This window comes from Leptopilina heterotoma, unplaced genomic scaffold (assembly GCF_015476425.1).
Source record: "Leptopilina heterotoma isolate Lh14 unplaced genomic scaffold, ASM1547642v1 Lhet_201, whole genome shotgun sequence".
NCBI classification, from domain to species: Eukaryota; Metazoa; Arthropoda; class Insecta; order Hymenoptera; family Figitidae; genus Leptopilina; species Leptopilina heterotoma.
The window spans coordinates 1,792,783-1,816,650 of NW_025110916.1; the positions used below are offsets into that span (position 1 = coordinate 1,792,783).

The 23,868-nt window shown below is 30.3% G+C and overlaps 2 protein-coding genes across 2 annotated transcripts in view; one reads left to right on the forward strand and one right to left on the reverse strand.

The window, feature by feature from the left end:
* Nucleotides 1–221: 221 nt before the first annotated feature.
* The window catches only part of LOC122501103 (homologous-pairing protein 2 homolog), a 40,091-nt gene continuing 16,444 nt past the window's right edge, over nt 222–23,868 (reverse strand). The window contains exon 2 of the mRNA XM_043610374.1: nt 222–989. Within this exon, the coding sequence (XP_043466309.1) occupies nt 364–966 (603 nt within the window). The 5' untranslated portion in view covers nt 967–989 and the 3' untranslated portion in view covers nt 222–363. The remainder of the gene's footprint in view (nt 990–23,868) is intronic.
* On the forward strand, nt 12,785–19,537 carry LOC122501123 (uncharacterized protein K02A2.6-like). The gene is made up of 3 exons (XM_043610397.1): nt 12,785–16,250; nt 16,386–16,621; nt 19,451–19,537. Exons 1-3 carry the CDS (start codon nt 12,857–12,859, stop codon nt 19,535–19,537), a joined length of 3,717 nt encoding a protein of 1,238 aa, XP_043466332.1. The 5' UTR covers nt 12,785–12,856.

Sequence of the window (23,868 nt, forward strand, 5' to 3'; positions counted from 1 at the left end):
AGCAAATACATTTCGCTATTCGCTATTGTAAATCAACATTTAAAATTTTAAAGATCTGATGCCGTATTAGTAATCATCAACCTTAAAAACTCCTGGGTAAAGATTTTCAATTCATGTTAACTTACTAGGTCACTTATATACATATATTTACTACAAGAATCTTCAGTTTTTAAAAAATCGAGTTTTTTAAAAAAATAAGTCAGGAATGAAATTCAAGGAAATTTAAAGTTTTCAATTGTTTTTAATGTTTACTGGATTAGTTGGTTTCTTATGGATCCTGACATAAGCCACATATAAATTCATACTTAGAAAACAATTAGAAATTAAAATGACATTGAATTAGTAAGTTAAAAAAAATGTTAATCACACAACTTTTTCAACTATTCCAATTTCCTCATATAATTCTGTTTTACTACCAGGATAATTTTCTCGGATACAATCTAATATTTCTGTGACAATTCGCTTTCTCTTAGAATATTCACGTTTACGAACACCTAAAGCATTTTCTATTTTTCTTTTTGATTCAGTCAAGTCTTCTGATCCGGAAACTTCCATGAGTTCACTTAATTTTCGAGATAAATGATCCACTTTATTATTTCTCTCCAATTTCTGCTTTTGAGCCTCTTCAAGAGTGATACTGGATTTCAAACCGGCAAGGCTGGCCTCCATTGTTCGAACTTCTTTTTCAAGTAACTGCTGCTTACTTTCAACTTCGCCAGCGTGAGACTGAAGTTCTCTATCGATGCGCAACAATTCATCCGTATTTCGATTTGATTCTTGAGCAGTACAATAAACTTTCTGCTTTCCATATACTTTTTCAACTAATTTGCCTTCATGAACCAACTGATCAAAGGCCTTTTGGACAACAGATTTGCCTAATTCATTGCGGAGGTTTAAAACAACATCGTTTGTACTGAATGGCCTATTTTGAGTTTTCATAAACTTCAATACTATTTCCTTTGACATTTTTGCACATCAGTGATTACAATCTGTAAAATGATAATTATATAATATGTAGAAAATGAATTTAAAAATTACAAGTTTATATAGAGATTACAAATAAAAATCTATTTTCGCAACTTTTTTTTAACAAATAGTTTAATAAGTTGTAAATTAATAATACCAAAAGTGAGTAACCCTGGATTCTCTTAATTTCACTTAAAATATGTTTTCATCATAGAAACAGTTGGTGTATAATACAGTTTATGTAGGGGAGACTGGGGCTAAACCGGACGGATTTGGTCTTTGACCAGAAAACTCATAGAAAAAAATATTTTTTGCTAATGAGTAATATACCGTTTTGAAACTTGTCCCTTCACCTACAAATCGCACTTGTTCGTTTTTAAAAAACTACAATGGCTTTGGAAATATATTGCTTTGAAGGTGCACGGAGAAAAATTGAGTTTGAAAAACTGGCGAGTCAATATTGAAAAAACAGGACTCAGTCCAGTAAAAGTACATTAATTCATTTCCATCAAGCATCTTAGGGTATTGCGTATAGTGTATAAAGGGCCTTAGTTTCAAATGTCACTGTAAAGAGCATTGAAACACAGGCGAAGATTATAAGGCGCGCTGCAGTGTGCATATAGTAGAGAAACTGGACTCAGTCCCCTACTTCGAAATTTTCACAATGAGGGAACGCAGGCGCGGAACCTGTCAAAATAAATGGCCGACGCGACGCGATACGAGTGTTTCCTTGTATTCACTTCGTCAATTTTATATAAAAAAAACAATAACCAATCATTAAAAAAAAGAAAAATATGTTAAATGCACTCTTTATATATTCATATTCATTAATTCACAAGTTTTATTCTTCCCACATCTTCATACTTACAATTAACAACTAAATGCATCGGAAAATCTTACAATCATACGGGATTGAACACCTACCTAACCATACAACTAAATATACGCATATAATTATAAATCGCACGCTTTTACATTAAGCCTCTCGGCTACGCAATCGATGGGGGAAATTTCCTATTTAAGAAACATCCCTTACCAATGAAATAAATTAGATGATGCGTGGATTTTACTTTGTAATTAATGTAAGTATGGATGTCAACAATATTCATAATATTGAATAAATAATATTGTCAACTAGTTTAAATTTGATACGCGGTTATTAGAATTTAATAATAAATAAATAAAAAACATTAATTTTTTCCTAACCTTTTTCAAGTTTGACACTCCTCATGGTAAATTTGATTATTCTTTTTTTCCGTGTACAAAATAGTAAATTGACGTTGAATGAAATGTATAATTAATTATTCTCACAGCAATATTTAATAATTTAATGAACTTAACTGCACTGCATAATAGTTGAGAGTAGTAAGAGTAAGTGAACGACCATTAGTGTGAGAGAGAGAATAACTTGTGGTTTTCGAGTAGGTATCTACTTTATGTGCACGGCGTTCATTCTTCGAAAGAACTGGACTGAGTACTAGTTGTTCAATATTCGCTTCTATTATTGACTTGTGTTTTGTACACTGCCGCGTTCTTTCAACAATTACATGAGAAAGTAATTTCTCATTCCAATTTTTTATACTCTTATTCCCTCTTAGACTATATAAACAGTCTTGTTTAAGCTGATGAATGGGATAACTTGTGTTGAGTCCCAAACTGTTCAGCTATGAAACTTCTAATACTTATAGTGTGTACCTGTCACATATTATTCTGTAAAGGAGTACTACACTGACTGCTTAAATCATTTTTCAATTTTTCTCCGTGTGACTACCTCAAAAACGAAAATCTGAAAATTGGTGGGGCTGAATAGGACACCCCATGGGGCTAAATCGGACACGGCTAATTAATTAAAGAGCGAGACACAAATTTTCGTTTTTTTGTAGAAAAGTCAAATCAATTCTTTGTTTACTTATTTGTAGGTAGTTATATGCAAAGAATATAATATAAAATGTAAAATATGTAAATAATATAATATAAAATGAATTATAGTTTTCAGACTTGTTTGTTTTCAGCATCTCGCTTGCTAATTCGTGTTTTAAAATAAATTCTTTATTTATTTATTGATAAAGTGGTTCTATGCAAAGAATATAATATAAAATAGGTTATTAATATGAAATAAATTATAGTATTCGCAAATTTGATTGTTTTTTATCACGACGTCCGATTTAGCCCCACACCGTTATCTAATAATTAACCTGCAATAAATTTTTTCTTCTTAACGTTTTCCATTAAATTTTTTTTCTACTAAACTCAGTACACCTTCAGCTAATATAAAATTGCCATATTACCCAGTAAAAAAATTCGATGCACGGACCGCGGAGTTCGTATACGAGCTCGGTAGCTCGTATGAGAAATATGAGAAATCTCTCATACGAGCCTTTTCCGTAATGAGAAGTGTATACCCAGTAAGAAGCGAGGAATTGAAAAGGATTGAAATAATTCAAACTCTGTATGGTGTAGTAGAAATTATCCAATACTTTTGAATGCCATTTCTGTCCAATACTTTTCTATACCATGATAGGACCACGTTTCGTCTAAAAATGAATGCAATTCAATTCTGTTTGTAATTGTTAACAAAGACAAAAATTTTTTCTGAATGCTTTCCAATCCCATCCGAAATTATTACAGCCTGTCATTACATCACTTTTCAAGTTTTCATTGGAACCGCGTTTCTGCATGCATTCAAGCAATCTTCTGGATTTTTGTAATTTATAAGATACATACATTGGCAGATTTTGTAAAAAGTGTTTGTGTTCAAAGAAAAACTTGCTGAAAAATTGATTGTTTACCAATTTTACGTCATTTTAACGAGTCAGGGCCGTTATTCTATTAGACAATAAATCATAACCTAAAAATTTCAGAGACCTTTAAACACTTTTAACCCTCTTAACTGATAATAATTTAATAATTATTCCTTTTTAAAATAGCAAATAAAGTCATGAGTGCAGTTATTTGAAAGTAATTGAACATTCTATGCAATGTCAACAATATTAGTATTGAGTCAAATTTTCTGAACTGGGCCACCAAAAACAATCTTTTTAAATTTACATTATATCTATACATAATTTTTTACAGCCGGGTGATACAAAAACATTCCCGGAATGCGTTTTAAAAAATTTTCATTTTTCAATTAGTTATAAACAATTAAACTTTAAAGTACCTTTTTAGAAAATTTAATATTTCTTCGTTGTTTTTTGATAAAATTTAAAAATATTTGGCAGAAATGTACAAAAATACTGCCTCTATTAATAACAATAAAATTTAAAAAAATTCATAATTATTTATGCAAAATTAATTGTTAATTAATTAAACAATTAAAGTTTTAAGTGACTTCTGGACTAGTTACGAAAACAATTTAAAAACTACTGAAATCTATTTTTTCTATACTTTAATTTCCAAAAACAAAATCTTAGTACCTTTAATAATTGAGCAAATGACATAATTTTAAAGAGGGGCGTGCAAGCGCTCGGACCTCGGCTCGGACTGCCGCGGCCGCTGCGCTAGGACGCGTTGAGACACGATTGTTCTTGAAAAAACGTTTATTTAATATGCTTGTCTTATAAATTGATTTTTATTAATTTTTCCTTATTTCTTTTGCAATAATAATTAATTAATGTTCGTATTGTTTGAAAATATATTCATTATTTTTTTGTACAAACCAAATTGATATACTATCTTCTGTAAAGTTAGTGAAAATAATGCACGTATTCACTAAATTAAGTAATGAGTTATAATATTGATTCGTTTAAAAAATTTTTTCAATTGGATAATTATAAATTGAAATATAAAATAAACAAATAGAATAGAAAATGTTTACTGTAAATGTGAGTAAATTTATTTCACTTTAATGCAAAAAATGTTCCCCAGTTCTGATTGCTCTTGTAGTGTATTATTCTAATGTGTTTTACGTCAAAGTGTGTAATTGTAAAACACTTTTAAAGTGCATAAAATATAAAGTGCATAAATTTTATATATTTTAATGTGAAAACGGATTAGATCGATACACCTAAAAGTACATTAGGAACCGGGAAATATTTTAGCCACAAAAGTCAATTTAATTTTTTTACTTTGTCTTGCAATGTATATAACAAATTTTTAAAAATGTCACCCCCTAAAGTATGTTGCAACCCTTTTAATATCAAAGGCCAAAATTCTTGTTATAAGAATTTAGTTCTTATAACAGAAAAGTGTAATGAAAAATTAAGTGTTTTTTATAACAAATACGTGTGTGTCAAGTGCAAAACGAAACTTTATAAAAAGAAAAGTGATGTGAAGTCCCAAAACATGAATTCACTTAGTAAGCGGAAAATTGAGGAATCAATAAAAAATGTGCCTGAAAACGATGACTATTCATCAGAAGAAATGGAATCTGAAATCCATGATGAGGATTATGTGTCTGTGAGAGTTGATAAGAATTCGAAAAAAGTTAAACTCGTAAAAAGTATTGAGAATGTGATTCTTTCATCAACAAAATCTCAAATAAGTAACAAAGATTTACAACAATCGCTTCTTGAAGTAATTCAACCAAATCTCAATGATTCTCTATTATGTTCCTCTATCGAGATTAATAATTTTTGGATTACTGATTTAAAAACTGCATTGAACAAAGCGTCAACTAAAAGAGAAAAAACTTTTCTTTTAACAACACTTCCAGTGCAATGGAGTATTAGAAAAACAGCGAGAGAATTTGGTGTATCTAGACGAATGGTATCTACTGCTTTTAATATTCGAAAAAATAATGGTTTCGCAACCGAACCGGATAAGAAGAACGGCCAATCTATGAGTGAACAGCTTAAAAACAAAATTAAAAACTTCTTTCTATCTGATGATGTTAGCAGGATGATGCCTGGTGCGAAAGACTACAAGTCTATTGTAGTTAACGGGAAACGTGAGCATGAATCTGTAAGTTTTTGATAATTTTTAGTCAAGACATTTTTTTACTATTAATATTAGACATAAAATAAACATTAATTGCTTATTCCAAATGCTTAAAAATATTTTAATGAAGCTTTTTAAAAGGGATTCAGTAATAAATTGCGAAAAAATTTCAAGATTTAAAAATTTTTCAATTTAAAAGTTTCTTGTTTTTTTAATTGATTGAAGATTGATTTATACACATTATTGAGTTACAAAGAGTCTTAAAACTTTAATTAAAAATAAAATAAGATTTATTTAATTTTTTAAAATATATTATTATAAACATATTTTATCTTTTTGATTAATGAAATTATGAAAATATTGGAGCATATGATTTTGAGGTCATCGAATTCCAATTTAACTAAAACTTCATTAAACAGAATTTATTTTACTTTAATTCACGTTTTATATAAAAGAAGAGTTGAATTTAACTGTATTTTCATTTAACAGAATTTTAAGTAAGTAGAGTTTTTTTATGTTAGAATATCTATTTCATAGAATCTTTGTTAGTCGGAATTTTTATTTGCCCCAATGAATATTTATTGAAATTATGAAATATTCAAAGTGCAAATAAAAATTGAGACAAAAGGATCCAGATAAATGCATATTTTTACATTTAAATAAATTCTTCAAACTTAAAATTCTTTTTAATTGAAATAAAAATTTTGCAAAATGAAAATTCGGTTAAACTTTTTGTCTATGAAATAAAAAGCTGGTGAAATAAAAGTTCTGTTGTATATGAATTTAGTGGTCTAAACATCAATTTACTCTATCGAATCTAATTTTTAATACAATGAAAATTATTTCTATTTATATTTTTTAGAAACATTTGTTGTTGGGAAATCTTAGTGATTTACATAAAATGTTTTTGACTAAATACCCAGAAGAAAAAGTTTCACTCTCCGCATTTAGTATTTTAAGACCACCACAATGCATTTTAGCTGGACCTAAAGGTGCTCACAATGTCTGCGTATGTAAAACGCATGAAAATATGCGGCAAAAATTTGTGGGACTGAAGAATGAGTTAACATTAAGAAAGGTCGAATTTAAAAACAGTTATCGGGACTATTTTTAAATTATTAATTGCGATGAGCCAAATTCAATTTGCTTTTTGGGAAAATGTTCTCAATGTCCACAAGGAATTGAAGTGTTTGGTGAATTGAAATCAACGTTGCAAAAAGCTGATGTTAGAACAATTACCTTCAGTCAATGGGTCACGACAGACAGGTTTGTAAATAATATTTTAGAGTGTAAAATTTTTTAATCCTCTATTTCTTACAAAATCTCATACTTTTTTAAACAGGTGCCAATTAAATAGAGTAAGTGAAACAAGTGAAATTTTTATAAAAAATCTGGCTATGGAACTTCCTGAAGTATTAAAGCACGATTTTCTCGCTAAATCACAAGCTGCCTATTTGGAGAAATTGAAAGCTTCTCTTGAACAAGGCGAATTTATAATCACCATGGATTTTTCTGAAAATTATTCGTTTTACGTTCAAGACGCTATCCAAACGCAACATTGTTCAAATGATCAAGCGACGTTGCACGTGTACGTAGTTTATTACAGAAAAAATGGATATCTATGCCATAAAAATTTCGTTCTAGTCTCCGAAAGTGTCAATCATGATGCTACTGCAGTACACTTATATAACTCAAAATTAATATCATTTTTAAAAGAAGAATTCAATTCGCAAGATATTAAGAAATTCCATTACTTTTCGGACGGGGCCGGATCGCAATATAAAAATAGATTTCATTTCTTAAATTTATTATACCACGAAAGAGATTTTGGTGTACAGGCTGAATGGAATTTTTTTGCGACTGCACACTAGGGTGGTTCGAATTCCAACAAGTTATTCATTTCAAATTCTAATAGTGCGGAAAACTTGCTATGGAATAATACAAGTATTTTCGTAAAAAAAAATTCAAATCGGTTAATATCTTCTGTTCGCGCATCACACTTGAGCTTTTGAAAATTTTACTAGAAAAATGCACATTTCTATATTTCTTAGAACTATGTTTCAGTTGTCGTTTTCCAAAATTTTACTTATTTTATGTTGATGTTGAATTATTTAAAAGGGTTATTTTGTATTTATATCAAAATAGTGGTTTTAAGAATTCAAAATAAGTAAGTTGTTTGAACAAATTTCACGCATTCTATTAGGCTTTTCACGCTTAGCTTTCCCCAGGATCAACGACAAGGACGTGGTGAAAAATCTGATCCCATTTTTTTTTGTTTTTTTTATATTTTATAATTTTTTTTTATTTTTTTAAATTTTATAATTTTTTTGTTTTTTTAAATATTTTTTATTACTTTTTTTTTAATTTTTAATTTTGTTTTTCGATTCCTTTTCAATTTTTGTTTTTTCTTTTGTCTCTTGTGCATTGTGTAGAAAATATTATTAAATATTATTATTAAAAAAATATGCGATAGTGAAGATTTGTATATTAAACTCTCCTTATGCGTGAATTGCAAACTGGGATTTATGATCAAATTTAGGCAAACTGGAACGAGAAAATAAAGTTGAGCGTATGTAACCATCCCTATTTTGATAACCACATACCTTCTTCGACGCTTCAGTGACAAGCTTAACAGTTCGCTCTACCGCTTGAGTGTGACATGGAAAGCTTACCAAGTTCCATTGAGAGATAGATAGTTGGTTATCAATGGAAGATAACAGATCTGCATTTGAGACATTCCTTAGTACTGGAGGAGGTGATAGTACTGTAGAAGACCAGTCGATCATTTCATAGTAATTAGTGGCATTAAAGTTCAGTTTTGGCAAAATGAAAGAGCGCACCGAATTCTTCGCAGTAGAAGTTGTCTCTCTGGATTTTAAAATCCTTTGTAACCCAATCTTACGTACATTCAGATTATCATCTGTGAGCATAGACAAAAGCAAATTTTCAGGATGCGCGAAATAAGCATTGTGTTGTATTACAGGATCAACTACTTTCAGAAGATGTTTTGGTAAGTATCGAGAATTTTTAATCATAGTGAAGACATGTCTCGCACCATCTGTAATTGAATCGCTTATTTTTATTTGAAACCACGTAGGCAAATACACTTTCATTATAAATGTAACTATGTGAACTAAGTTTTCGGAAGGGTCTTCACTTGATATGTATAGTCTCAATGTTCTGTTTGCTAGAGTGATCCAACGCGCGTGGGAGAGTCTTCCTGGATCTCGCAGAGAAAGATCAGATGAACAGTTACCTGAATGAGTAGCTTGCCCAATATCGTAGAGATATTTTTGATCTTTACTTAAATTGTCTCTGCATGTGACTTGTATGAAATCACACTCAATTTTATTGAAATTAACAACAGGCAAGTGTTCAACGCTCTGAAGTTGTTTTCCGATTGTTCCTGAAAATGAATTCGGTCCACTTGTTTTTCCATCAAAATGTTGAAATAAGTGTCGCAAAGGTAATTCATTTGCATGAAGCAAGCATATATTCCACTGAATTGGTCTGTTCAAGTATATTTCAATAAGCCTAATAATGCCACCTCTCCAGCCTGTATTTGTTGATGTGCCATCACAACCAACTAGAAGAAGTTCACTAAAATCAAAGCCCTTTTCATTTAAGTGAGATATCATACTTTCAGTGATACCTTTGCTTGTACCAGAACTAGGCGTTATGTGAGATATATATTGAGAACCAGGCTCCATTATAATAGAGACATGTTCTTCCTTGCACGTTTTGCGATAACGCTTGGAGCCTACTTCCTCCTGGTATAAGGTCTCATCTTTTCTTCCATCAAAATAAAGGGATGTAAGGGCTTCGGACATAGTTTTAGCTTCCTGTTGCAAGGCTTCTCTGTTTTTAGATTTCTCCCTTCTGATTTTATTTTTATCTATAACAAAAGTCAAGTCTGTAGCAGTGACGATTTGTAGGTCTTTCAGGACTGACGTCGCAATAGCAGCGGTCGCTCTTTCCGAAACACCGAATCTGTCACTAATTGCTGCAGTTTCAGGAAGATTAATGCGCATTTGTGAGGTAGAAGGCTTTTGAAAGTACGATGTTGACGGCCTGAGAGCGAATGTTGGATCTTTGATATGTTCTTCTACTTCAGGTGAATGATTCTCTACGAACTCTATAATGTTGGCACCAAAATCATCTGAAAAACCTTTGGCATTGTCAACAGAAGAAGTGAAAGCACATGTCATGTTATGTTTTATTTTTTCATTTCTTTCAGCTCGACGATTAAGTTTTGCAGTTTCGAGTACATCTATAGAACCAATCTTTCCGACTCTGTCAGCTCTTTGATCAAAAAGAAATTTACGTTCTATAAGAGGAATTTTACGATCTTTTTCGCATCTACAGTCAATAGAAATAGGGTTTGGGCAAATACATAATGACAGAGGTTTACCGCAGTTACAGTCATTTGACATTTGCATGAAGAAATGTCAAAAATTTTCGCTGCTTCGGTCTTGAATATTTCAAGATCCTTCTGAAACTTAGGCCTTTCTTTATCTCTTCTGTAAGACTTTCTTTTTTTCCAATATTTGTCATGATATGCAGAAATCATTTGTTCAACCCTGGTTTGAGAAACTGTGGGAATAGATGCTGTCAAGTAAAGCATCTTAATTTTCTCAGCTACCACGTTCGTTATTGTTGAAAAAGCAATCTTCTGTGGTGGTAATTCCGAAGATGAAGACATAACATATCTTTGTTCAAAACAACAAAGAATAACGTCAGCATAAGAGGGAAGATTTCTTAAAGAAAAATTCTTAGGAGCACCAAATATTGGACAAAAATGATCTTTCCTAGAAATATGAACTCGGGGTTTTTCTGTTTTTTCATCCATTTTAAGCAAAAATAAATATACTACTAAATAACAATTATATAAAGTGTCAGTGAAAGACAATATTATTTGACTTCTAAATGTTGCATACAAGAGTCACAGTAGCAAATGAAGTCTAACTCTTCCACCACTACTAAATCTTGAACAATAATTGTACCAATCGATATAAAGTTAATTATTATGGAAAAGCTAACAATCAGAAAGCATGAGTATCAAAATAATAATAAAAAATAACAATTAAATATTACTTTCAAGAAGTTAAGGAAATAAACTATTTTTCAAAGATTTTTCAAAACTATAAGTGTGATGCGCGAACAGAAGATATTACCCGATTTGAATTTTTTTTTACGAAAATACTTGTATTATTCCATAGCAAGTTTTCCGCACTATTAGAATTTGAAATGAATAACTTGTTGGAATTCGAACCACCCTACTGCACACGGGAAGGGGGCTTGCGATGGAATTGGGGGGTGTGTAAAGAGAAACGCATACCGTGCAAGCTTGCAAAAAGAAACTTCAGCTGCAATAACAACAACGACAAAACTTTTCGAATGGGCTCAAAGTTTTTTCAAAAAAATTGATTTTTCATATTGTTCTGTTCAAGAATACGAAAATCACAAGAAGTTTTTACAAAAACGTTTTTTAAATGCTAAAACGATAAAAAACACTCGCCAGTTTCATAGTTATGTGCCTATTGATGGTAACCAGTTGAAATGTAAAAATTTTTCAGATGACACGAATTTTGTTATCGTGAAAATGGTTTGATAAAAGTACTATGTATCTGAATTACGTCTAATAAATTACTGTTGTAGAAGTAATAAGGAAAAATTAATAAAAATCAATTTATAAGACAAGCATATTAAATAAACGTTTTTTCAAGAACAATCGTGTCTCAACGCGTCCTAGCGCAGCGGCCGCGGCAGTCCGAGCCGAGGTCCGAGCGCTTGCACGCCCCTCTTTAAAATTATGTCATTTGCTCAATTATTAAAGGTACTAAGATTTTGTTTTTGGAAATTAAAGTATAGAAAAAATAGATTTCAGTAGTTTTTAAATTGTTTTCGTAACTAGTCCAGAAGTCACTTAAAACTTTAATTGTTTAATTAATTAACAATTAATTTTGCATAAATAATTATGAATTTTTTTAAATTTTATTGTTATTAATAGAGGCAGTATTTTTGTACATTTCTGCCAAATATTTTTAAATTTTATCAAAAAACAACGAAGAAATATTAAATTTTCTAAAAAGGTACTTTAAAGTTTAATTGTTTATAACTAATTGAAAAATGAAAATTTTTTAAAACGCATTCCGGGAATGTTTTTGTATCACCCGGCTGTAACAAATTATGTATAGATATAATGTAAATTTAAAAAGATTGTTTTTGGTGGCCCAGTTCAGAAAATTTGACTCTATTATATTATTATACTATATTTGTATGAGCATTTGAAAGGATTGAAATTGTAAACTTTTCAACTACTGTCGCGGAATTCAGAAGCATAGGACAGAAATAATATTCAAAAGGATAGAATTTTTTTAATGCTTCTTAATCTTTGCTTTCTTACTGGGTATTCAAGAGGATTGATGTAATGTCGTAAGTGTCCACTAGATAGCGTAAGACATGTTATGAACGAGCCATAAGCTCAGTTCCATGTATGCCAGTCTTGTCTGTATATCAGCCAGTAAAGGTTCCAATAAATTACGTACTTTATATTTCAATGAGTCTATTTTATTATTTATTATTTTATGTCAGAGACATCACATTGGCGACGAGGATTGAAAGGTTATTTAGTGCAAAGTATAGTATGTGCATATAGTGAAAGAAAAAGATAGAAATTACAAAATTCACAAAGTGTCGACGGCGTGGTCTTGAACAGTGAGACGATTCTAAAGTGAAAATTATTGTTTGGCAAAAAAAAAGGGGGGCATCAACGGCTGGTGCATGCTCTCCTGTTGTGTGCGGTTTTGAATATTTTTTATTTGAAAGGAGAAAATAGAAAATTGGGATCTGGAAGGACCAGACGCGCAAACAAAGGAAAAGGACGCTTATCCATTTTATGTGTAGCCATATTTGATTTAATTTTCAACAAAGTTTACCAGGGGGCACTGTGAATTGAGGAAAACTCGGACCGTAGAACAAGGAACGATTGGAACGTAACCACGAAAACAACATGGCTGATGCAGAAGAAGGAAACATACAAGGTGGAAATATGACACAAATTGCGATGCATGCACAAATTGGTACATTAGCAGAGTACAAATTAGGAGAAGATTGGCAAATTTACGAAGAGCGTCTAGATCAATATTTAACAGCGAATTATATTAAAGATGATAGAAAAGTATCTGTATTATTGACGGTCATTGGTCCAGATGCGTACAAGGTTATAAGAGATTTGGCGAATCCAGATTTGCCTAAGGATAAAACATATTTGCAGTTGTGTGAGATTTTAAGAAGCCAATTTTCACCTCGAGTGTCAACATTTAGAAAACGAATTGAATTTTATGAGACTAGACAAGAACAAAATGAAAAAGTGAGTGAATGGTACGCTCGAATTAAAAAAGTGGCGGCTGATTGCAAGTTCGGGAATCAGTTGGAAGCGATATTAAAAGATAAGTTCATATCTGGTTTGTGTGAAGGAAGAATACGAGAACGTTTGTGTGAAGAGGAAGTCACGAAGTCTTTGAACGATTTAAAGGAAATTGCATTAAACAAGGAGCTGTCACTACAAGAAGTGGAAGTCAACAAAATGAAATTCATCCCAGGCAAACGAGGAGGATCAGCTGGTAGCAAGGCGCAAGAACATAGTAAATGGCAACAAACTCAGGACAACACCAACAAGGGACCAAAGGGAAACAACGTCAGCAAAAAAGGGTCGGCATGTTTTGCTTGTGGTAAAGGTGGTCATGTATTTGCGACATGTAAATATAAGAAATACAAATGTAAAATTTGTAATGAGGTAGGTCATTTAGCTGTTATCTGTAAGTCTAAAACTAATCGTGTACATTTTTCAGAAGAAGCTGAGGAGTTAGAAATGTTTTATGTTAAAAGTGAAAATGGGGTAACTCAATTTATGTTAACCGTGTTAATTCAAGGTGTACCTGTCAAATGCGAGTTAGATTCTGGAGCAGGTAGATCTTGCATTCCAATTGATTTCTTTGAAAGGAACCTCAGCAAATGTACAAAAAAGCTAAACACGTCGGTACAATTAGCTTTTTATGATGGAAGTATTGTCCAGCCAGCTGAAGAATTCGAAGCAAAGGTTGTATATAAAGGGAAAAATGTAGTAAAAAAAATTTTATTAGTTGACAAAGGATCTAGACCACTTCTAGGTAGAGATTTAATGCAATGTTTTGGTATAAAGTTTAATATTCCAGTCGAGACGTATAAAATCGATGAAAAACCGAATGGCGACGATTTAATCCAATTATTGGAAAAATATGACGAAATCTTTAAACAAGAATTAGGGAAGTACGCGTATGAAAAAATCAAATTAGAAGTAACTCCAGATATTAAACCGATTTTTATTAAACCGAAACCGGTAGCATATGCGTTTCGAGATAATGTCGATAAAATAATTGATAAATTAGAAAGTGACGGAATGCTGACTAAAGTAAACAATGGCAAGTTTGGTACACCTTTGGTACTAATAATAAAGTCTGACGGGTCGATTCGTTTGTGTGCAAATTATAAAATTACGATAAATAAATATTTAGTAGATGTGAATTATCCATTACCCAGAATCGAAGATCTTTTCACTGCTCTCCAGGGTGGGGAAGAATTTACAAAACTTGATTTTCTTAATGCTTTTAATCAGTTAGAATTAGATGAGGAAACAAGTGATTTGCTCACATGGAGCACTTGCAAAGGAATTTACCGCGTTAATAGATTGCCATTTGGCACAAAGCCGGCGTCAGCAATTTTTCAGAGAATAATAGAAAAAGTTCTACAAGGATTACCGGGTGTAGTTTGTTTTATTGACGACGTAGTAGTTACGGGAAAAACGCGACAAGAGCATCTTGCTAATTTAAATGGGGTTTTAGGAAGGCTTCAAAATGCGGGGTTCAAATTAAATATAAAAAAATGTAAATTTTTTCAAAAGGAAATCCGATTTTTGGGTCATGTGATTAACAAAGAAGGGTTAAAAACAGATAATAGCAAAGTAGAAGCGATTTTGAAAATTCCTAGGCCAACGAACAAAAGTGAGGTTAAAACATGGGTTGGTACTGTAAATTATTATTCGAAATTTATTCCGAATGTGGCGGAAATACTATTACCAATGTACGAACTGTTGAGGGACAATACGGAATTTAAATGGACTGAAAAATGTGAAAATGCGTTCATTAAAACAAGAAAGGAAATCACGTCAAAAAAAGTGCTAGTGCATTTTGACAGAACAAAACCGATAAATATGTATTGTGACGCTTCTCAGTTTGGTATAGCTGCGGTATTAACACATGTTTTTTTTGGCGGAACAGAGCGACCAATTGCATTTGCGTCAAGGGTATTACAACCTGCGGAAAAGAACTATGCGGTGATTCAAAAAGAGGCGTTAGCAATTTATTTCGGAGCTAAAAAATTCTATCAATATTTAATCGGAAATAAATTCAATCTATTTTCGGATCACAAGCCGTTAGAAGCACTTTTTGGAAAAAATAAAAGTCTCCCAGAAATGGCAGCGGGTAGGTTGCAAAGGTGGGCAGTATTTTTGTCGGGCTTTGAATATAATTTTAAGCACATAAAAGGCAAGAGCAATTGTATTGCTGACGGCCTATCGAGACTTCCAATCGAGACACAGGTAATTCATGGTTTTGATGACGGATGTGAGTATTTTAATTTTATTGAAAGTTCTGTACCTTTGACTGCGATTCAATTGAAAGTAGAAACAAGAAAAGATCCTGAGTTGAGTACAATTTATTCATATGTAGAGAAGGGATGGCCTATTAAAATCGAGAGTCATTTAAAACCATATGAAATTAGAAAAACTGAAATTTATATTGATCAAGGTGTATTAATGTGGGGTTATAGGATTCTTGTACCAGCGAAATTCAGAAATAAACTTTTAGAGGAATTGCATTTAACGCACGCAGGTATGGGAAAATTGAAATCAATGGCACGAGCGTATTTTTGGTGGCCGTTATTAGATAAAGAAATCAAAAAAATTGCGTTACAATGTCATGCGTGTCAATTGGAAAGACCGGATCCGCAAAAGGCAAAATTAAAACTTTTTGAAGAGGCTACTTTTCCATTCGAAAGAATACATATAGATTTTTTAGGACCGATTGCAAAAAAAATGTTTTTGATTGTTACAGACGCGTTCACAAAATGGCCTGAAGTTTTCAGTATGAACAATACAACGAAAGCGTTGAATGATCAAAAAAACAAAAATGTACAAATAGATACGATTGTCAATAGATATTTATTAAATTATAGGACTTCGACTCATTGTACAACGGGAGAAACACCGGCAAAATTAATGTTTGGAAGAGCGATTAGAACCAGATTTGATTTTTTGAAACCTGACGGTAAAAATAAAGCAATCGAGAGAATAAAAAGAAATCACAAAGGTAATCGAAATGTAAAATTTCAGGAAGGCGAATTGGTGTATGTGAGAGACTATAGAAATGTAAACAAGAAAGAGTGGGTTAAAGGGAGTGTGTGGTGAGTAATTGGGGATCAAACTTATTTATGTAAAATTCCAGGTTGTGAAAATATGTGGAAAAGGCATATGGATCAAATGTTAAAAGTTTATGAAATTGTTAAAAACGACGACAACACTAAAGAAAAGTCAGAAAACGTTGAGATTATATTGGATCCTGTTTGTGTTAAAAATCGAATTGATCAAAATGAAAATAGTCAAGAAAAGGCAAATGTAGATTCTGAAATAACTGATGTAGAGAATGAATTGCAAAAAAATAATGTTGATGAACAGGAGAAGGTAAATCTCGAAAAACCAATTATAATAGCGTCTCCAGAAATATCTAAAAAGCTAGAAACTATCAATAAGGAAATATATACAAGACCGAAAAGAAATATCAAACCTCCACAGCGATTAAACTTATAATAAGATTTTATAAAAATAATGTTTCAAATTAAAGGGGGAGGTATTGTAATGTCGTAAGTGTCCACTAGATAGCGTAAGACATGTTATGAACGAGCCATAAGCTCAGTTCCATGTATGCCAGTCTTGTCTGTATATCAGCCAGTAAAGGTTCCAATAAATTACGTACTTTATATTTCAATGAGTCTATTTTATTATTTATTATTTTATGTCAGAGACATCACAATTGATATCGTTACTTTTCATATTGCTCTCATTGGATAGAAAAGTATTGGACAGAAATGGCATTCAAAAGAATAGAATCTTTTTAATACTTTTCAATTTCTCGTTTCTTACTAAGTAGATGCTTGTATACGAGGTGACTTTTAAAGCATTTTTATTAATGTAACACTATTTTAAATTAATGTAGATAATAGAAATGAATTATCTCATCTAAAACAAAGCTAAATTCATAAGGGAAATGAAGTTTTAAGAAAAAAAGAATAATTTTGTTCAAAAAATTTATTCACACTGAAAAAAGGTTAGAATTTGATAATTCTTTGTTACTTTTACTTACCGACATTAGATATTTCTCGGATGCGGTAAGCACGATTTTGTATTAAATTTAATTATTTTATATAAGAACATTTATATAATAAATAAATAATAATATATTATTAATTAGTAATGAAGAAAAACTTATTTATTCTACCGCTAATACAAAATCGTGTTACTGCATCCGAGAAATATCTAATGTCGGTAAGTATAAGCAAGAGTAACAAGGAATTATCAAATTCTAACTTTTTTTCAGTGTGAATAAATTTTTTGAACAAAATTATCCTTTTTTTCTTAAAACTTCATTTCCTTTATGTATGTCGTAGGCAACTAGAAGAATCAAGCATTAAGCTTAATTCCTAGGCAATAAGCTTACTGCCGGCAATTAGACGAATACACGACGAAATCGTTCAGATTTGTCTATTTGCCTACACGGAGAGAAAAAAAAAGTGAGCCGTTTGATTTGGCAAGAGAGCGCTGTTTTCCCTTTATAAAGCGCAGCAGTTGCGCCGCAAACGTCGAACGGTTATACTTTTTGAGGAGTATCGGTTCTCTTCTCCACACAAATAGAGCCGCTTACTTTCCAAAAAGTTTACCCGCTTTCCCCAAAAAAGAGAACCGTTCTCCCCTCGAGAGTAAGCAGCGTGCTTAACCTCAAGTTGAACGGCTGTTTCGCATTTAACGCAACCGCTCTACTGACAGGTAGAGCCGCTTACTTTTTTTTCTCTCCGTGTAGGCAATAAGCTTAATGCCCGGCAGTAAGCTTATTGCCCGATGAAGATTCGGCAATTAGACGAATCACATTAGAATCCATTTGCAGTGCACAAACGTCCTATAAAAAATTAATTAAAAACAATAATAATGATAATAATAATAATGATAATAATATTCCTTGACTCATATAAATAATTCTCGACTAAAATAAATATTGCTTTAGTCAAATAAACATTTCTTAACTGAAATAAATCATTCTGGACAGAATTAAATATTTCTTGGGTAAAAAAAATATTTCTTAAGTCTAATAAACATTTCTTGGATCAATTAAATAATTCTGGACAGAATTAAATATTTTTTGAGTAAAAAAAATATTTCCTGAGTCAAATAAATAATTTATATTTTCCTAAGAAATATTTTTTTTCATCCAAGAATTTTTTTTCTTTTTGAGTCAAAAAATATTTATTAGACTCAAGAAATATTTCTCAATGATAACAAATATTTATAAGAGTGCCTGCCGTGTGATATAAAAACTTAGTTAACTGACATTTTGGTGAAAAATGAGTTTTTGGTATCAATGAACTCGTAAGAAAAAACTGCGTCTAATAGTTATAGTTTAAATTTTCTTGCAAATTATTGTTTGTAAAAAATTAATATTAAAAATCTAAGAAATTGCAGAAAATGAAGGAATATTTGATAAAAAGTTAAGGAAAGGACTTTGCGTAGTCCAAAAAACAAACGAGGCTACGAGCTCGAATGTAAGATTTGAAGGAAAAATGCCTTTAAAGGACTTTACCTAACTTTTACATTTACATCATTTACATCATTACATCATTTTACATTTATTTTTTTTTTACTTTTTTTTTTACTTCATATTTGCATTCGGAAAAACACGCAAGTGTTCTTTTTCATATAATTTGTTTAAATAATTAATTTTTTATTTCATAATTAAATGGAGCACCATCATTATACTCAGTATGTGAAGTTGAATAGAACAATTTTTTAATTTTTATTAGGGTTCTGAAAGCAAACCGTTTTTCCTTATTTTCTCGTTTCGATATAAATGTCAGTTAACTAAGTTTTTATTTCGAACGCCAGAGTCAAGAAGCATTTATTTGAGTCAAGAAATATTTATTTAAATCAAACAATCTCTATTTGACTCAATAAATATTTATTTCACTAAAGGAATATTTTAGTCAAGAATTGTTTGATAGACTTAAACAAAATTTATTTTAGTCGAGAAATATTTTTCTTTATGCAAAAGTAAAAAAATTATTTATTTGACTCAGGAGATATTTTTTTTACTCAAGAAATATTTAATTCTGTCCAGAATTATTTAATTGATCCAAGAAATGTTTATTAGACTCAAGAAATATTTTTTTTACCCAAGAAATATTTAATTCTGTCCAGAATGATTTATTATTATTATTATTATTGTTTTTAATTAATTTTTTATAGGACGTTTGTGCACTGCAAATGGATTCTAATGTGATTCGTCTAATTGCCGAATCTTCATCGGGCAATAAGCTTACTGCCGGGCATTAAGCTTACTGCCTAGGCAAATAGACAAATCTGAACGATTTCGTCGTGTATTCGTCTAATTGCCGGCAGTAAGCTTATTGCCTAGGTATTAAGCTTAATGCCGGATTCTTCTAGTTGCCTACGACATGTATATGTCCACTTTAATTATAACAATAAAAACCCAAAAAAATGAGAAAATAAATTTTTTACTTTTTACTGCGAAAAACGACATTTTATATATCAACGGCAACTATTATTACAAGAAAAATGACATGTCCCTAAAACCTCATGCAGTATATGCTTCACGAAATAGCGCGTTTACAGGTTATTAACATTATTTTAAATTCTTCATGGTTTCGGAAATATTTGACTTGATCGGTTTAGCCCCACACGGAGAGAAAAAAAAGTAAGCAGCTCTACCTGTCGGTAGAGCGGTTGCGTTAAATGCGAAACAGCCGTTCAACTTGAGGTTAAGCACGCTGCTTACTCTCGAGGGGAGAACGGTTCTCCTTTTTGGGGAAAGCGGGTACACTTTTTGGAAAGTAAGCGGCTCTATTTGTGTGGAGAAGAGAACCGATACTCCTCAAAAAGTATAACCGTTCGACGTTTGCGGCGCAACTGCTGCGCTTTATAAAGGGAAAACAGCGCTCTCTTGCCAAATCAAACGGCTCACTTTTTTTTCTCTCCGTGCAGTCTCCCCTACATTTTTAATATATTGAGAAAAATAATTATTCGTGAGTGTTGAGTTGGAAATAAGATATATATCTTATTATCTTATTATCTTCTGTACACAGAACCCACATAGCACCATATTTTGCGGGAAGCTAACGGGAAACTAACCATGTTAGCTTCTATAGTTAACACGGTTAGCTTCCCAGGGCCTATAAATGTCCTACGCTTTTAAGCTTTCCGTGTTAGCTTGCAGAAAGTTATCTAAGAAACTTTTCTGAAAACAAAGAGAGAAAACTTGGTGAAATATTAAATTGTTAGTTTTAGATAATTTTGCTTGGTTATCTTCTTTAAAACTATCTCTGGTAAGTATCTGTGAGCATTAGAAGGTAGTTTCTAGTAAGCGTCATAAGATAAGTAATATAATATAAATTGATATTATACAAATAATTATTTACTGGATTTCTGTAATTGTTTTTATTTATTTATCTATTTATTGTTTACTTAAACTTATTTAATATTTCTATTTATTTATAACTATAAAAATAGTATTTATAAATTTAATAAAAATAAAATAAAAAATATTTCTCTCTATAATTTATTTATTGCCGCGAGCTGATACTTATTTATTCCTCAATATCAATATTATATTGAAGAAAATTTTGAAAATAAATTTGAAGGGACTGGGGATAGAACCCGGGTTCGCAACGCAGAAACAAACAACCTAACCAACCATGTGAAAGGGAAAATGTTTCGGGCCTTCTTAAGCTTCAAGTGATCTCATTGGTTGGCGTCACTAATGGCGGGATAATTTAAAAAAGGATTCACAAATATATTTGAATTTTCTCATTACAATAAATAATTTAATTTCTAATATTATTTCTTAATTAAATCTTCAAAAAATAAGAATAAGTGCGATTCCATGGGAGATTTTAGTTTTTTCGGAGTAAGTAAACCAATTGCAATAAAATTTAGGAATTTTAATCTACACATAAAAAGAAATATTTCCACCAAATATTACGTCAAAATATTCAGTAGTTTTTGAGATGTCAAAATTTTGGAAAAATTTTGAAATCGTTATATCTTCGTTCCATTTTAACCAAATCACTTAATTTTCTTTGGAGAAAATTCAGCATAAAAAAACGAAAAAATTTTTTATATTATGTTTATACAAAATTTTTATAAACAAAAAAGTTATTAAATAATAATTGAATAACTTTTGAATAGCTTTACAGAATTGAATGAAATAAACACTGAAATAATCTTACCTTTGATTTCTTTAAGATTCCGAAAAAAATACCTGGCAACGAGATTGTCTTCATATAATATTTTTAATATTTTTGTTCACTTTTGAGAGTAAACATTAAAAGTTTCTGCTACTTTACGTGCAAATTCAGGTGCGCGCGCAGACCTCTCTCTCTGAAACCGGAAATTCGGAGATGATTAGAAAGAGAGGTCTGCGCGCGCACCTGAATTTGCACGTAAAGTAGCAGAAACTTTTAATGTTTACTCTCAAAAGTGAACAAAAATATTAAAAATATTATATGAAGACAATCTCGTTGCCAGGTATTTTTTTCGGAATCTTAAAGAAATCAAAGGTAAGATTATTTTAGTGTTTATTTCATTCAATTCTGTGAAGCTATTCAAAAGTTATTCAATTATTATTTAATAACTTTTTTGTTTATAAAAATTTTGTATAAACATAATATAAAAAAATTTTTTCGTTTTTTTATGCTGAATTTTCTCCAAAAAAAATTATGTGATTTGGTTAAAATGGAACGAAGATATAACGATTTCAAAATTTTTCCAAAATTTTGACATCTCAAAAACTACTGAATATTTTGACGTAATATTTGGTGGAAATATTTCTTTTTATGTGTAGATTAAAATTCCTAAATTTTATTGCAATTGGTTTACTTACTCCGAAAAAACTAAAATCTCCCATGGAATCGCACATAAATAAATAATTAAAAATGAAAATATTAAATTAGAAAGTTAATAGATAAGCATTAAACTAAACTTTATTTTTTTTTACTTAATTTGACTTCACAATTTTCTATAAAAAATGTAATTATGGTCTGTCTCAAAAATCAATGAACTCCGGTAATCTATTCGCAATTTGAAGTTAGTTGTTTCTGTTTGCATTTTGTTTCCTAGTTTCTTTTATAATTAATTACTCTTTTTAATATTTTAATATTTAAAATTAATGAAAATTCTAATGTAATAAAATGCTTTCAATATTAGAAAAGCAATTAAACAAAATTGTTGTCAATTAAAAATATTCCTTATGCGGTATTTCTTACTTAATTTTATAATTTTTAACCTGAAATAATTTAATTTTTACAAAAAAATAAATCCAAAATTTTCAAAATAATTAAATTTTTTCGAAAAATTAAAATAAAATCTTTTAAAAAGTTCATTCTTACGCAAAATTTAATTAAAATAATATTTAAAATATTTAAATTCTTATAAAGAGTTTTATCAAAATTTTTTATAATAATTTAATTCTTTTGTGAAAATAAATAAAATGAAATTTGTAAACACGTCAAGTATATTAAAATTTGAAAAAAGAATAGCAATTTTTATTAATGAATTATTTAATAATACAGGGTTGCCACAAAAAATTAATTCCGTTTATCCCTGACTTTTCTCTGGTTTCCAGACAAAATTTTGACTTTTTCCCTGACTCTAAAGAATATTCTGATTCATACTTAAAAAATTATTAGATAAAAAAAATATTCTTTTACATTTACTTACGAATTTCTTAAATTGTAAAATTATTCGCAAACATCAATAACTAAATTTTTAAATAAATATTTAATTATTATTTTCCCATAGGAATTAAAATTCTCCAAATCATTCAAATTCAAACATTTTTAAAATTCAACAACTTATCCCAGTAAACGAAAACTAATTGAAATGAATTAAAAAGAATTCACAAAGAGCTTTCGTGAATCCCGCTTTGTGACAAATACGAATTGGAGCCATGATGCAATTTTCCTGAATTCGTGAAACTGTATTGAACTTCCGAACCTTCTATCCGTACCAATTCACTGGACAAGTTTTGAGCCTTTAATTTTTTTCAATTCGTTAGCACGAATTCAATGCATTCCTTGGCCATTTCTTTCGAATGCGAATTCGTTTGGACAAATTGGTACATATTGAATTAAATTCAATTGAATATACAAAGAGCTTGAGTGAATCCCGCTTTGTGACAAATACGAATTGGAGCCTACCAAAAATGTTAATTCGTTTCAATTCATTTGAATTAGTTTTTTTTTACTGGGATAAGAATATTATTATAAAACATAAAGATATCAATCACTCCGAGTCTTTGACTCGGAGTAATTGATATCTTTCTGGTTTATAAAAATTTTAATTTCCATAAAATATTTCAAAAAAAGTTAAATTATTTACAAAAATTATAATAAAATTCGTTGCAAGAATTCAATTATTTTCATAAAAAATAAATTTCTTCAAAGGTTTTTAATTATTTTTAATACAATTTTAAATGAAATTATTTTCAAAAATTTTTTGCAAGAATTAAATTACATTTCACAAATAATGAAATTCTTCGCTGAAATTCAAAAATTTTCGAAAATCCAATTATTTTTACAAGTAGGTAATAAAATTTTTCACATGAATTCAATTTTTTTTTTTAAATTGATAAAATTTGTTGTAATAAG